Source organism: Lactuca virosa, chromosome 2 (genome assembly GCF_052849685.1).
Source record: "Lactuca virosa cultivar CGN04683 chromosome 2, Lactuca_virosa_CGN04683_v6, whole genome shotgun sequence".
Taxonomy (NCBI): Eukaryota; Viridiplantae; Streptophyta; class Magnoliopsida; order Asterales; family Asteraceae; genus Lactuca; species Lactuca virosa.
The window spans coordinates 258,095,271-258,112,684 of NC_136427.1; the positions used below are offsets into that span (position 1 = coordinate 258,095,271).

The window sequence follows — 17,414 nt, forward strand, 5'->3', positions numbered from 1 at the left end:
GGGTGCTGAGGCTGTGTTACGCAGTGCCAATAGGGTGTTGAGTGAACACCATATTGATGGGTCTCTTGCAATGTTTATAGTAGATTTCTCGAATGACTTTAACCTGGTGGATAGATCAGCCTTGATCCACGAGGTTAGGAGGATGTGCCCTTCTATTTCTGTGTGGTGAACTTCTTATACGGGCAAGCATTGAGACTTTATATAGGAGACCAACATATATGGTTTGTCACTGGGGTGCAACAAGGTGACCCCTTGGGCCCTCTTCTTTTTTTCCCTCGTTTTGCACCCGCTTGTGCACAAGATTAGAGACAATTGCAAGCTCTTTTTCCATGCTTGGTATCTAGATGATGAGACTGTCATTGGGGATTCAGAGGAGGTGGCTAGAGTGTTGAACATTATTCGGGTGAATGGTCCAGACTTGGGTCTTAAGCTGAACATCAAGAAAACAGAGATTTTTTGGCCCTCCTGTGATGGTAGGAAGCTTCGTGCCGATTTATTCCCAACGGATATAGGGAGACCTTCTTTGGGGGTGAAGCTCCTTAGGGGGCTGCTAGCAGAGACGTAGGGTTTATTAGTAGGTTGGCCATGAAGAGAGCGATCAATGTTGTTGATTTGATGGGTCTTCTTCCACAAGTATGTGACCTGCAGAGTAAGTTCTTTTTGCTTCGATCATGTATGGGCATTTCAAAATTTTCTTTGGTTTAAGGACATGTCAACTGGTGCACATAGAAGAGGCAACTTTGTTCTTTGACAAAGGACTGGGTGGGTCTATCGAGGATATGGTGGTATGTAGAGGCCCCTTCTTTGGAGACATCTAGTGGCGCCTGGCTTCCTTACCTATTCGTTTTGGTGGTTTGGGTTTGTACTCCGCATACGAGGTTTCCTCCTACGCATTTATAGCCTCGAGGGCCCAATCTTGGACATTACAAGACCACATCTTACGTGACAGTGACATATGTGGTATGGACTCTGATTACCTATGTACTTTGACTCGTCTTCGCGATACGATTTCGGGATTCGACTGTAGCAATTTCACTAATAAGGACACCCCCTTAAATCCCAAAAAAGCATTGGCGTGCGCCCTTTTTAGCAAAATCGTCAAAGATATGGAAGTCGACTTCGGCATGACTATTAGACAGAAAGCAGTTTTTGAGTGTCTTCGGGCACCTCATGCTCAGGATTTTCTGCTAACTATCCCTATTGATGTCCTCAGCCGACATATGTCTCCTGTGGAGTACCGAACTATCCTTCGTTACCGCCTCATGATTCCTCTATTCCCAATTGACGAGATATGCCCAGTTTTCCGCAAGGCATATTTGGACACTTTTGGGGAACATGTGGTTCATTGTAGAGAGCTCCCTAGTTTCAAGTACCGACATGATGTGGTTAGGGATGTTCTCTTTGATGCTTGTCAGTGTGCTGGTATTTCCGTGAACAAAGAAGTGTGAGTGGACTTTTTGACGGACTCGCGGGTTGGAAGATCCACACTTAGGCTGGCTGACATTTTGGTCTTTGGATGGTAGGAGGGAAACACACTTGTGTGGGTCTTACTGGGGTCTCTCCTCCCGTCGGTTTGAGGAGCATATGTTTCACAGCAGGTGATAGGTGCATTTTATGCACCTATTTTGCATGTTATTTCTGTCATTTCATAGCATTCTACTTCATAATTCTTGCATTTAGTTAATTATTTGGGCAATTGCATAGTTCATTAAGAATGCCTGGTACTTCACCATTTTTGATTTATTTTGCAGGCATTATGGAGCATGGAACATGGAGCTTGGATGCATGGATGCATGGAGCTTGGATGCTTGGAGCTTTGGAGCATGAAGAGAAGATGAACCGATCATTCCATGGCAGAAAACATGAAGATGGAACCCAAGTCATTGTGCATTATTATCATTGAAAAGGACTATGTTTGAAACGCGATTCTTGTCACACCGACACGGGTCGTGTTTGTCCTTTATCATCTTATATTTGAGCAACATGACTCGTGGTGAATCTAGATTGAAGATGGAGCCAACAGTGAAGACTTTTTGGAATTTTAGCAAAAAGCATGGGCCATGCCAAAAACACATGGTCAAGACAAATGGCCATGCCAAAAACACATGGGCAAAAGGCATGGCCATGCTAAAAAAATGCATGACCTTATGGAATGCACGTGAGAACTTAATAAAACAAAGGAAGCTCGACATTTTAAAAGGGAGAACGGTTTTGGGAGCAGTTTGGGGCGATCTTGGGTGATTTTGGGAGAATTCTTGGAGCTTTTGAGAAGACCTAATCATTGCAAACACTTTTGATTTCATTTTTGTAAGCATTAAACATTCCAATTTCATCTTTATTCTTGTTTGATTTGTTCTTAGCCATGTGTGGCTAAGAAACCCTAGTTTCTAGTTCTTGTTCAAAACATGTTGATTGCCTGACTTGAAGCATATGATTTGATGTTTGATTTGTGATTCTATTCTAGTGATTATGTTCTTGTTTAAACTAGAATCCTTAAATTTGATTTGTGTTTGATTGGCCACTTTCATGAATTGAATTTTTGTGTAGTTAATTAACTTTTAGGGCACCTAATCGTTCTATAAAGTTAATGATTGGTAACAAACAATAGGTTTTCTTATTGTAGAGCATTTATCACATGTTTTCACACTTCCGAGCGTATGAGAAGAAATGAACATTGTTGGGAAGTTTGTACAAAACTTAATGCAGTTTTTTAATACAATCTAAGAGCGTGTTTAGGTTGAATTAGTAAAGCTAGGTCTAGTCAAAGAGCATGTTTTGGTTAGATAATTTGGCAAGCGAGAGGTATTAGAGCGTGTTAATATCTTTCAGTACCAACTTAGAATAGCAATCATGAATTACATCAAGTCATAATCAAGTTGAACAGCAACATTGAGAACTAGAACTGGAAGCACTTTTACAATTTGTTTACAAATCTATTTCATTTTGTGCATGCTTTTAAAGTAGATTGTTATTTAGTTATTTACTTTTGCAAACCAAACCCCCTTTGTGACCAAAGTACCTTGTACAAAGAGGTATAGACTTTTGTCCCGTGTCTCTGTGGGTCGACCCTGCTTGCCTTGTACTACTTTTTAGTGCATTAAAGCAGTGTATTTATAAGTATAATGATAAATACTAAGTATAAATTCTAAGTATAATGATAAATACTAAGTAACTAAACACTTATAAATTCCCAATCTTAGTTACTTAGGAAAATGTGAATAAGGTGCTAATCCATGAAATTACACTTTGCACTTTGTTTAAGCTGTTAGTGGAGCGTGTGTGGTTAACCGGCACACTAACCTGGACTTAACAAGGTAGGCAAAGGGTAACTTAATGTTTATCATAGTATCGTTGGAGCGTGTGTGGTTAACCGGCACATCGATTGAGGGGTAAATATTAAGGGTACCAAGTATATTTGCATGGTTACTTCACACCTTGTTTTGTGATCCTCGGCATCCCAGTCACAAAACCTGAAGGGCACACTCGAGATTGAAACATGCCATTGAAAAGTTCAATGAATCTCAAAAGAATCTAGGAGTTTCAAAACCAATTAAAACCTAATAATACATTTCGTTTATCTTGGTGGAAATTGGTGAATCGTCATTCACCTACCTTCAAATATTTTATAGCTTGGATTACGGCATCCCTCTTCCAAGTTATAAAATAGTTTGTTGGGTCCTAGCCTTAATATATCATATTGGGTGTTATATTAAGGACTTAAATCAACTTTACGTGAATTTCTCCCATTGTTGATGTCTGGTTTAGACAACAATGATCTTCCCAAACCAAGCTTTCCTAATGAATATGACTTCCCGAGTTTGGCTCATGGAAGTCATACTTCTCTTCCTCCACCTCCTCCAATTATTCTCCCTAACCCACAAGTTCAACGCCCTTAGGTATTCCCGAGTTTGGCTCATGGAACTTGTGGGTTAGGGAGAATAATTGGAGGAGGTGGAGGAAGTAAAGTTCCAAGAGATTTGGGAAGATCATAGATGTCTGAACTCGACATCTTTTGGGAGATATTCAAGATAGTTGATCTAAAGTCCTTAATATAACACCCAATATCAAATATTAAGGCTAGGATCCAACAACCTATTTATAACTGGAAGAGGGATGCCGTAATCCGAGTTATAAAATAGTTGAAGGTAGGTAAATGACGATTTACCAATTTCCACCATGAAAAACGAAATAATTTAATTAGGTTTTTTAATTGGTTTTGAAACTCCTAGATTCTTTTGAGATTCATTGAACTTTTCAATGGCATGTTTCAATCTCGAGTGTGCCCTTCAGGTTTTGTGACTGGGATGCCGAGGATCACAAAACAAGGTGTGAAGTAACCATGCAAATATACTTGGTACCCTTAATATTTACCCCTCAATCGATGGGCCGGTTAACCACACGAGCTCCACCGATACTATGATAAATATTAAGTTACCCTTTGCCTACTTTGTTAAATCCAGGTTAGTGTGCTGGTTAACCACACACGCTCCACTAACGGTTTAAACAAAGTGCAAAGTGTAATTTCATGGATTAGCACCTTATTCACATTTTCCTAAGTAACTAAGATTGAGAATTAATAAAAGGTTTAGTTACTTAGTATTTATCATTAATACTTTTAATGAAGGGAGAATTATAGTCCTTGTCCTACCTGTTCGGCTAACGACCCTCCACCAGTCAAGGAAGCGGTGGGTGAGAGTGGACACCCATTAAGCTGCCATTTTATAGGCAACAACCTTATACCCCCCCTTATAGACCGGCTTCGTGAATGAGGCCTATTAATGGTAAGACGACTTGCTCTTATACATATAATAAATTAAACTTTTAATATTATAATAGTATAAGGGTGTATTTTAGACATTTAAAATACTTGATGGTTTAATCTATTAATTAAATTAGACTTTTAATTTAATTAAACTCAAACCATATATTTATGGATTTAATAATACTCTTTTAATTAAACGCTTTAATTAACTATTAATAAAGTCCATAAGAGTTAATTTGAACTATTCAACAAAACATCATAATTCCAATTATTAAACTCAAAATTAAAACCATTTAATTAATTGTTTAAGTTATGAACCCAAGAGTTTTAGAATTCAATTCTTTTTTTCATAAAAAACTTTTCTCAAATTCCAAAACTTGAGAGCAAGTTTTGTAATTCTTGAAAACTTTTGGATTCCATAACTTATGGAATTAATGGTGTTTTATGATGAAACTTTCCATGTTCCATAACTTAAGAACAAGTTATGAAATTCTTTAAAACATTAACACCAAATTTTGTAACTCCATAAAAACTGTGAATCAAATTTTTTTTTTTAAAAACTTTCATATCCATAGCTTATGGAAGTTTCAAAAACCCTTAAGATCACAACTTTAAAAAAAAACTTTTGAGCTCCAAAATTTTATGACAAAATATGTAACTCCTTAAAACATTTAGATCAAACTTTTAAAACTAATAAAATAATCATATCATTTTATCTTTTACTAAATTTGATCTAATTCAACCCATATAACAAATGATTCAAATTTTACAAATAATTCGTTTTTCACAAAACAAGTAATTATCTTAAAATTTGACAAACGTCATGTTTTTTTTTTCCTTTTTTTTCCAACTTGAAAATAAAACATTTGCATCAATATAACAGAAAACAACCCATGGCTCTGATACCACTGTTGGGTTTTGAGCATTCTAACACTCCTATAGTGTACATGCAACCCTATAAACCTTGGATCTATGTTTTCTCTATTATACATGCAAATATTAACTATTCCAAGGTTTCATCCTAACTAGCATATTATGAAGCACCTATACTACAAAGTTCTAGTTAGATGACATACCTTTTGATGTAGTTTGATGTCTTCAAGCTTTAAGAGCTTAGCCCCAATAGTGTGGAAGCCTCAAATGGAATCACAAATCACCAAAACACCTTGGAAGAACTTGAGAGAATATGTATGCACACTAAAATCGGCCCACTCTTATTTTCACACACTTGTTCCAATTTTGTGAGCCAAGGACCCCTTTATATATCATGGAGGATTAGGGTTACATCCATGTAAACCCTAATACCCATGACCTTTCATTTACATAGGATCCATGGGTTAAAAGCTCCATGGACCATCCATGAAAGCTTAGCCCAACCTAAATGAACTTGGCCCATTCCATATATATAAGAGTCCATATTTAATTAGTTCTTTTTGATCACTTAATTAATTCTAAATTAATTCTTGATCAATACTAATTAAATAATATGATTCCATATTAATATATTAGAACTTATAATATATTAATATAAATCATAAATATACTATTCTCAAAAGACTATCCATATAAATTGTGCCGGTGAAATGCAACCCAAATGGACCATGCCGGGTCGGGTCAAGTACATACCAAATATAGTTATGGACTTAGACATTAATCCAACAACATCGACTCGTCGAGTCCCTCATTAATCCATACAAGAATTCGCGATCCTACTCGGCGATTCTGAGCGCCTACTCGCCGAGTCCCTCCCTAAAACTCAAGGTAAATACTTAAAAGAAGATACATGGGAATCCGGATGTTACAATTCTCCCCCACTAGAATCAGACTTCGCCCTCGAAGTCTTGCTCAACAAACAACTCTGGATGCTGCTCCCGCATCTCCAACTCCGGCTCCCAAGTCAGCTCGGACCCTCTCCGATGTTGCCACTGGACCTACACCAGGGGCACCTCCTTGTTCCTCAGAACCTTGGTCTTCCGATCCCGGATCGCGATTGGCCTTTCAGCATAATTCAAGTTCGCATTCACTTGAATATCCTCCAGTGGCACCACCGCCGACTCGTCGGCTATACACTTCCTCAACCGAGACACGTGGAAGGTATCATGAATCTGGCTCAACTCCTCGGGTAGCTCTAGACGATATGCTACCTTTCCCACCCTCACGGTCACCCTGAACGGGCCAATATACCGGGGCCCCAGCTTGCCCCTTTTCCTGAATCGAATCACTCCTTTCCAAGGGGACACTTTCAGGAGTACGAAGTCTCCCACCTGGAACTCAAGCTCGGATCGTCGCCTATCCGCATAACTCTTCTGGCGACTCTGAGCCGTCAACAACCTCTGCATAACCTGCTGTATCTGCTCAGTCGTCTGAAGCACTATCTCAGTGCTGCCCATCACGCGCTGCCCTACCTCTCCCCAGCAAATGGGAGCCCAACATCTCCTCCCGTATAACAACTCGAATGGAGGCATACCAATACTCGAATGGTGGCTGTTGTTATAAGAAAACTCAGCCAACGGCAGATACGTGTCCCAACTTCCCCCGAAGTCCAACACACATGCTCGGAGCATGTCCTCGAGCGTCTGAATCGTCCGCTCACTCTGCCTGTCCGTCTGTGGGTGGTAAGCGGTACTGAAATGCAGCCTCGTACCCAACTCCTCATGGAACTTCTTCCAGAACCTGGAAGTGAAACGTACATCTCGGTCTGACACAATCGAGATCGGTACTCCATGCTGCGATACCACCTCCCTCACATACAACTCTGCCAATCTCTATGCAGAAGAGCTCTCACTGATAGCCAGGAAGTGAGCGCTCTTCGTCAGCCGGTCGATAATCACCCAAATCGCATCGGCACCCCTCGCGGTCCTTGGCAACTTGGTGATAAAATCCATGGAAATCTGTTCCCACTTCCACTGGGGAACCTCAAGTGGCTGCAACTTGCCCGACTCGTCGAGTGCACTCGTGTGACTCGGCGAGTACATGCATGTCCTCTTCGCCCCTGGTCCTCACTCGAATCGCTGAGTCAACCCCACACTCAACGGGTTATCACAGGTCGTGAATCGCGGGGCAACCCGACTCGACTCGTCGAGTCCCTTATGGGCTCGACGAGTTCCTCCCATGACAACACTCATCTGACCTCTTGAGGTCAGATCTGCTTCTCTAATCTATAGATCTGACTTCCCCATGACCAATAAACACGTAAAGGTCGAAACTTGCTACACATGCAATGCTCCCAAGGCTTATTTTGGTGAAATCCCTTCTAACATGGCAACCTATGTCCATTCCCTCCATAGAACCACAAAAAGCAGCATGGTTCAGGCTCTCTGGACCTCAAAAGTTCCAGATCTAGAGTTTAGCATCAATGGGACACTATACACAACTAAACAAGCCATAAAAGGGTATAGAAAACCCTAAATTTAATACCCTTAAGCAAAACAGAAGGTTAGGATCAAATAGCTACCTCAAACTTGAAGATCCCAGCCGAAAACCTACTGAAATGAAATCCTCTTGACCTCCCCTTGCTGGTAACACTTTCTCCTTTGCAAAATCACACCAAAAATGATCAAAAAGGCTCAAACTCTCTCACAAGTCGCTCAAAATCGTTAGGGTATCTCTCTGGACTGGTAGCCGCAAATGGAGGCCATAAAGGCCTTTAAATAGGGGCTCAGGCCCTGAGATTTAGGGTTTCACTTTACAGCGCGGACTCGCCGAGTCCACGCATCGACTCGTCGAGTCCCTCATTAATCCAGACAAGAATTCGCGATCCTACTCGGCGAGTCTGAGCGCCTACTCGCCGAGTCCCTCCCTAAAACTCAAGGTAAATACTTAAAAGAAGATACCTGGAAATCCGGATGTTACATGTGGGGTTAATGCCAAGTTATCTCAAGGCACAACAGGTACACCTTCGACTGTATGACACAATGAGGTTAATTGGATTGAATCTGTTCGTTTTGTTTTGTTTATTGTTTTAATATTTGAAAAAAAAATCTTTTAAGCTTGGTTAATCTTTTTGTACGTATGTTATTTTCATTAGTGTTTCTTTTATTGCATGCATTCACTCTTAATTCCATTTAGACCTTTTCGTTCCTTCCATTCTTTTCATCTTAGTTTCTTTTTAGTCACCTATCGTCTCCTCTAGGGTGATTCTTAATTTTGTTCTTTCTTGAGGACAAGAAAGGTCTAAGCTTGGGGATGTCTGATAGGTGCATTTTATGCACCTATTTTGCATGTTATTTCTGTCATTTCATAGCATTCTACTTCATAATTCTTGCATTTAGTTAATTATTTGGGCAATTGCATATTTCATTAAGAATGCCTGGTACTTCACCATTTTTTATTTATTTTGCAGGCATTATGGAGCATGGAACGTGGAGCTTGGATGCATGGATGCATGGAGCTTGGATGCTTGGAGCTTTGGAGCATGAAGAGAATATCAACCGATCATTCCATGGCAGAAAACATGAAGATGGAACCCGAGTCATTGTGCATTATTATCATAGCAAAGGATTATGTTTGAAATGCGATTCTTGTCACACTGACACGGGTCGTGTTTGTCCTTTATCATCTTATATTTGAGCAACATGACTCGTGGTGAAGCTAGATTGAAGATGGGGCCAACAGTGAAGACTTTTTGGAATTTTAGCAAAAAGCATGGGCCATGCCAAAAACACATGGTCAAGACAAATGGTCATGCCAAAAACACATGGGCAAAAGGCATGGCCATGCTAAAAAAATGCATGACCTTATGGAATGCACGTGAGAACTTAATAAAACAAAGGAAGGTCGACATTTTAAAAGGGAGAACGGTTTTGGGAGCAGTTTGGGGCGATATTGGGTGATTTTGGGATAATTCTTGGAGCTTTTGAGAAGACCTAATCATTGCAAACACTTTTGATTTCATTTTTGTAAGCATTAAACATTCCAATTTCATCTTTATCCTTGTTTGATTTGTTCTTAGCCATGTGTGGCTAAGAAACCCTAGTTTCTAGTTCTTGTTCAAAACATGTTGATTTCCTGACTTGAAGCATATGATTTGATGTTTGATTTGTGATTCTATTTTAGTGATTATGTTCTTGTTTAAACTAGAAATCCTTAAATTTGATTTGTGTTTGATTGGCCACTTTCATGAATTGAATTTTTGTGTAGTTAATTAACTTTTAGGGCACCTAATCGTTCTATAAAGTTAATGAATGGTAACAAACAATAGGTTTTCTTATTGTAGAGCATTTATCACATGTTTTCTTATTGTAAAGTTAATGGGAAGTTTGTACAAAACTTAATGCAGTTTTTTAATACAATCTAAGAGCGTGTTTAGGTTGAATTAGTAAAGCTAGGTCTAGTCAAAGAGCATGTTTTGGTTAGATAATTTGGCAAGCGAGAGGTATTAGAGCGTGTTAATATCTTTCAGTACCAACTTAGAATAGCAATCATGAATTACATCAAGACATAATCAAGTTGAACAGCAACATTGAGAACTAGAACTGGAAGCACTTTTACAATTTGTTTACAAATCTATTTCATTTTGTGCATGCTTTTAAAGTAGATTGTTATTTAGTTATTTATTTTTGCAAACCAAACCCCCTTTGTGACCAAAGTACCTTGTACAAAGAGGTATAGACTTTTGTCCCGTGTCTCTGTGGTTCGACCCTGCTTGCCTTGTACTACTTTTTAGTGCATTAAAGCAGTGTATTTAGAGTCTCTTGTACCCCTATTATTTGTTGGGTTTGACACGCCTAACAACAGGGCATGCCGCTTTGAAAGCCGTTACGTGCAAAGTAGCAAAGCACGAGAATGCATGTATAGAAAATCAACATGTGTTTGTACCTTTTGTATTTGATACATTTAGTTTTCTCGCACCAGAGGCGATGCAGCTCCTCAACAGAGTCCAACGGGTCATGCATTTTAATGTTATATCTTCTAGATCCACAAATGTTGTTTTCAAAAGAATTAGTTTTGTCATCCAGAAAGGGCTAGCGGCGCAGCTTGTTGTCCGCTTTCCTTCCGTCGATATGTATTGAACTATATATGATTTAGTTTGAATGGTGACAATTCCAGAATTTTCTATAATTTCTATAATTCAAACGAGCTCTTAAAATAATATCCAGTGATCGAATTAATTAGGGCGTGATACTGGAATAGGGATGAATCTTTCACCTTCTTATTTACTGGTTTTTTTAGAAAATTTATAATAATTATTATTCTTGTTAGAACTTAGAAGTAGTAAAATCTAGTATAACTATCAACAAAAGACATATACTATATCAAGCGATCTACACCAGTTAGCCATAATAAATGATAATATCTCTCGTTTTTCATTAGAGTAGAAAGATTAATTATACTTTATATCCATACTTGTTCATGAGAAAATACAAATCGTAATACAGATTCGTAAGTTCATCATCTGAATTTGCATCGAATATATTTACAAGTTCAATGTACATCGACTTTTTTCTCACTAGATATTTCATGTTCATAATATAAAATAAACATATCTTAGATTTTAGGGGATTCAAGGATGATAACCAAATCTATGGGGCTTTTACAATACTAACGGAATAACACATTTTAAAACAGGGGTCTAGGTGCAATTAACCATAAATATGATAAGAGTTCTTTTCTCTCCTTGTGGGTAGCTAGGTTTATCTTGCTAATATAAAAAATAAATATATCTACTCTAACGAAAAACCAGTACATATGGTATTTATGTGTACGTAATGACGGAAGGATTAAGAAATAAAAGTATAAAATAAATAAAAAATAAATAAATAAAATAATAATAATAATAATAATAAACTAACTTTTTATCAGGAATAGGAAAACTTTAAAGTTTAAACTATCAAAAGATGAGAGTACATGATATACAACTTAAAATGAGGGGTCTAAAATGCAACTAAAAGACCAAAATTTTGGAGATGCGGGGTATCGATCCCCGTACCTCTCGCATGCTAAGCGAGCGCTCTACCATCTGAGCTACATCCCCAAGTTATATTATTTTTCTTTATTTAACATCCAAATAGAACCTTATTGTTCTAATTTTTGTTTTGCTGACCTTTTTCTTCTTAAGCTTGTTGAATACCAAAATCGTACATGTTGATGAAAAATATATTTTTTTTCCATATATTTAAATTATAACCTTTATAAAAACTAAAAGTTTATAACAATGGGAAACTAAAAATAATATTATAATCATGTGAAAGTAAACGTTCTCACAAATAATAGAAAAATATAGTAATAAATGTACTAGTTAAATTATATAAAAACTTCAATGATTATTATAGTAGGCCCAAACTAATAGCCAAGTTTAAATTGTAACAAATAATTAACTAGATAAAAGTAGCTTAAAAGATTTATCATAATCTTTCTAAAATATTTTATAGAGTCCTTAACTTGATTTATCGTTGTTAAACGTACATCATATTTCAATAATATATATATATATATATATATATATATATATATATATATATATATATATATATATTTGACATTAATATTTAAATAATAAAATGTATCACAGTATATCTACATCCCTATTATGATAAAAGAATAATTTTTACTGCCACACCACATCATATTAAACCTACTCAGCCACATAGCATCATTATTTCAGTTTTCAATATTCTTTATCTTTGCAATTAAGGCATTAAATACCAACCATTAATATAAAATTTGTTTTCCATTAATGTGAAATACTTAAAGTATATATGTATATTTTACCTTTGTGTATTCGTTTACAACCAACTGGGTGTGAAACCCGTATATTATACGAGTTAATTTAAAAAAAAAAAAAAAGATTAAACATTAAAGTGTAACTAGTAAACATTTTTTAATGTAAAACTTTAAAATAATAAAGGAAGAAACGTATTCATTGCAATTTAATTTCATATATATTATTTTTAATATTTTACGTATATAAGTATATGACTTTAATTTTAAAATTTGAAACAAATCAAAAATTGACAAGTGGATAATATTTATTTCAAAAATATCACAAAATGACAAGTGTCAAAATTTATGAGAGATTGACAAGTGACAAAATTATTTTTATTTATTAGGGAAGATACCTGCAATTAAAGGTATTAAATTAGTTATTACATGAGGTCAAACATTATTTGTATATCAAAACAAAAGAAATAACTTATAATATAAAATTTGTTAAGAAAGACCAGGATATTTCAATGTTCAAATTGGCTGCTCAATTTGTACACTAAAACATGTTTTATCAAAAAGTATATTGTAATTATTAGACAAGTCAAACTATTACCCAAAATTGCAAGTATTCTCCGATAAACAAGAAGTCCCGACAGATAAAAAGAAGCATAAATATATAATTTCAATTGTGACAGATAGATAAAAAAATAAAAAGCAATTTACCATATGATTAAATCATAGAACTACAAATTCAAACTTCTAAATAGAGTTATGAGGTCCATAGAAACTAGGCCACTATCATGTAGAAACTAGCTAGGTCACTGTCATGTAAAAGAAAGTTACAAAAATTGTATAAAATCATTAATTTTTTCATTTATTTACACATGACATAAACAATGTCTCATCTATCCTAAAAAATGGTGTACATATTTATTTTATTCAACCATTATAAATTTACATGAAAATCATGTAACTTTTTAAATTTATAAATTTTTTAGAATAATTGATTAATCATTATGATTTTTAACTATTAATATTCGTTTAATTTTGTAAGCGTGGTTCCCATGGGTTATAACCTAATATATAAATATAATAAACGTTAAATACATTATATAATCGCATAATCACTATGAAATATGAATTTTATAAATGACATATTATTGAATATTCGATAGAATAACTTATTTAGTGAAGAAATAATAAATATTTGATTTTAAATATAATTTAGGGTCTAAAATGAAATACTATAGAATGGAGTGTGTTAAATGTACAAAACACAAAAGCAAAATAAGCACCTAAAGTGGTTAATAGAAAAAAAAAATTCTATCTCATGACTTTTCAATGGTTATGTCAATTAATAATAAGTTATAAAATAAAAAGAAATTAAATATCCTCTTATTTTTGTTACTATAAATCTTCATACCAAATTAAATGATGACATGTGTCATATTAATATACTAAAATATTAAGTAAAATAAAATAAATTCTCATTAGAGATGCTATAGTAATGTGTAATCACTCATTTTAAATGAAAAGTTTAATATTGTGACGAGTAATACCCTTACCGAATACCGATCATAACTTTTAAACAAAGTTAATACAATTAAAACAACAATAACAAATCCATAACTAAGTTCAATAAAAATGCTAAAAGAATTAAGAGTTTTGATATCGCTAAACATGTTGAAGTTCTTAAACGATAAAACAATCAAATACAGTCCTATATAAAAGGTGATCTTCGTATCAGATCCCACCATTTCCAAGAGGCTGTCTGGAGGTGTCACCAGAAGCCCATGCTTTATAATCTTTCACCAACTGCACATATGCACATACACACTTCTTAACTTTTCTCATTTATTTTCTTAAAACATCATTTATGATTTATCCATACAACACTTAATGGGAGAAAAAAAGACATGCCTGTGCCATGAAGCGGGGAAGCATGATCTTGAGTATCTGCTCAAGGACTTGAGTGCCACTTGATTCAATAGTTCCAATTGGAATTGCTTGGAAAGGGAATGGAATCTCAATGCTAACCTGAAATAGTTGTTGCAACATTGAATATAAATATATATAATCTCTTTGATTTTTGAGTTAAATGAACTAGTTTTAAGATTCTAGAAAACTTAAAGAAGCCTATATCAATTTTGAAGTTTGAAGGCATTAGTTTGAGTTGAGGTCAAAAGTAAGATAGATATATTTAAATAATCACCTCGATAACAGTGTCGGATGTGAGTTTTTGCAAGGATGAATTGCTCTGGTTGTTCGTATCACATGATATTTGATTCACCATAGAAGCTGCATGCCCATACGAAACCAGTGTCAATGGACTCCTGAAAAAGCATTATGTAATATAACTTAGAACAAAATAGCCTCAAAATTCTCCCATGCTATATGAGCTTCAGTGTTTACTTTTAGATCCATGGCGTTTGGTTCAAAGAAAGGAATTCGAATTGTCATGTGTTTGGTTGTCAGGAATGGAATTCGTGAGCGAGAAGAAGGAAAGCAGATGGAGATAAAGCCATATGCAGCAGTCATATTTATCTCAAATTAATGGATTCATATCAATATTTGAGTTCATAATGGAATTTCATCTGATCTTATAAATCAACAGCATATTCCCAACTCAACCTACTGATAAAAGCAAATAAGAAGATAAGAGGCTAAATAATTGATCACCTTCAAATTTATTATTTTGTGCAACCACGATCGGTGACCCCTCAAGCTGCAGTAAGTTGAAAATGCAATAATTATTCTTACCACAACACCATAAATGGTAGTAAGATGAAGAGGAGAATTCGGAGACTTAAAATACCTTACAGGACAAGAGGTTAATAGAACAGCCATTAGGTTGTTCTTCAACTCGAACTAACAAAACAGGGCAAACCTCAAAAGCAAAGAACTTGAATTTGTACACATAACACCTGAAAGTCTTGTCATCTATCCTTTCGATTCTTTGAGCATCCAGAACAGAGTATTGGCTTGCAGGAAGGCTCATATACTCCACTGTCATTCACAACATAAATGAAACCAAAACGGATAAGTGTACACCTCCAAAAAATTGTAAATTTCCCCACTTTAGCTACTACAATTCAATCAGTTGATTGATTATAATCAATAACTAGTTGTTTCATGTAATCTATTTGTCAAATTCGAACAACTAAAAACAGCACTCACATAATGACAACATTACAAGCTCACGTTTTATGCAATTGAATTGAAAGCATGAATTCGGAATCAATCAGAAGAAAACAAACGAAAAGCATGTGAATCATATAAAAAAACGAGCAGAAAATGAAACATTACGTAGAGGACGTTCGAGTGGTCGAACTGAAACGGATTCGGTTCGACGAGCAACGAATCGAGCTTTTGGTGCAGAAGAAGAATCAGCTGAAACGGAAAGGGAGGGCTTCGCCGTATCATCTGAATTCAATGACGATGAAGATGATGTTAACCCAAAATAGGCACTACGGGGACTGACTGAATGAGGATTAGCAGGGTTTTTTCTGAATTGAGTTGAAATTGAACAAGAACGTGAAGAATAATAAGAACTAGAGTTCAATGCCATTGTAGAAAGAAGATAAAAAAATATTGCTTATTTGATTTGTGTTATCTCACAGGTTAGAGGGAAATGAGATAGATTGAAGAGGGGATGTGTATGGAACGGGTACCGATCATGTGGTATAGAATAAGCCCACGGGTGCGAGGTTCTATCTTGGGTTCATGTTAGCTTAAATATACATAAACCTACTAACATGCCCGAGTGCTAAATGGCGCGCCTTTAGCTACAAAACCGACAACCTACGATAGAATATGTCAAAGAAAATACTTATTTACAATTTGAGAAATTAAATATTCTCTTATATTTTCTTCCTTTTTATGTTCCACCAATGAAAAATGATGACATATGTCATATTTAGATAAGATTATCATTAATTTAGTACACTTGTCATCATTTCAAATGGATAGGAGGATATGTAGGAAGAAAAGTAGGATTACAATTTTTACATAGGTTCTATAATTTCTGTTATATTTAGGGTAAATTTTACAAGAAAGATTATGTTTTTATAAAAATATTATTTTGACACTGTCTTATTTTTCTATTCAATTTAGTAATTAAAATTTTTAATTTTTTATAATGTTGATCACTTAACCGGTCAACCTAATAATTTGCTGACAATATACTTACAATATACTTGCGTGTTAGTCTTAAATGTATTAGTATTAAATGACGTGACATACTAACATGGTGTCATTTGATTGTGTGGCAATTATGACATGTCAAAATTGAAACTAACTACACAACAAACTTTAAGTTTCAATTTTTTACAATTTTAACAGTTTCACTAAGAGAGTGTTTGAGATTTCTACTAAAAATAATTTATTAACTTATTGACTTCTTGAAAAGTCAATAAGTTAAAAAAAGGTGTTTTGGTATATAAGAAAGACTTTGAAAACAACTTTTTGTTAATTCTTTTAAAAAGAAGATGTTAAAAAGTCAAGATTTATAACTTCTTAAAACAACTTATAACTTATTAAGTTTTCTAACTCATTTTTGATCATTTTACATGTATAAGTGAAGCAGGGGCGACTCAACCAATTTGGAGGCTCTAAACAAACAAAAAAATTGGAGCTCTTCAGGTAAGCAAACATATTCGAACTTGAAACCCTTAGTTTTATAAACCAGCGCTTTTACCACCAGACCAAACTCTAACTTGTCTTTATAACCCAAGATATATATATATATATATATATATATATATATATATATATATATATATATATATATATATATATATATATATATATATATACTAGCCGTCTACCCGCGCAATGCGGCGGCAACAATAGATTCATTGGACAATTAGTTTCTTTCGGCAATTAGTTTTAATCGAAAATCTATATTATATTTCAAGGAACACAAAAGAAATACATATTGCTATCAGTCGGTTTTGCAGCAAGAATAGTTTCATTTCGTCAAATAGTTTCTTTTGGAGATTATATTCGT

The 17,414-nt window shown here is 35.2% G+C and overlaps 1 protein-coding gene and 1 non-coding gene across 2 annotated transcripts; both read right to left on the reverse strand.

The window, feature by feature from the left end:
* Positions 1-11,662: 11,662 nt before the first annotated feature.
* On the reverse strand, positions 11,663-11,735 carry TRNAA-AGC (transfer RNA alanine (anticodon AGC)). The gene has a single exon. It is a non-coding gene; the product is annotated as a tRNA-Ala (tRNA).
* A 2,232-nt stretch (positions 11,736-13,967) lies between these two features.
* On the reverse strand, positions 13,968-16,101 carry LOC145160865 (RAP release 2, galactose-binding-like domain protein, putative (DUF1997)). Its single transcript, XM_079080229.1, has 6 exons — positions 15,713-16,101; positions 15,222-15,412; positions 15,086-15,131; positions 14,619-14,704; positions 14,327-14,443; positions 13,968-14,221 (listed from the first exon to the last, which is right to left on the reverse strand). The coding sequence occupies exons 1-6, from the start codon at positions 15,972-15,974 to the stop codon at positions 14,150-14,152; spliced, it is 774 nt and encodes a 257-aa protein (XP_078936355.1). The 5' UTR covers positions 15,975-16,101; the 3' UTR covers positions 13,968-14,149.
* Positions 16,102-17,414: the final 1,313 nt, after the last annotated feature.

Excerpts from the sequence above, each read along its gene's own strand:
- LOC145160865 (XM_079080229.1), bottom strand. The coding sequence starts at position 15,974 with ATGGCATTGAACTCTAGTTCTTATTATTCTTCACGTTCTTGTTCAATT. Across the intron at positions 15,413-15,712 it reads ACCACTCGAACGTCCTCTAC|TGGAGTATATGAGCCTTCCT; the intron begins GTAATGTTTCAT and ends TGTGAATGACAG. Across the intron at positions 15,132-15,221 it reads TTAACCTCTTGTCCTGTAAG|CTTGAGGGGTCACCGATCGT; the intron begins GTATTTTAAGTC and ends AACTTACTGCAG.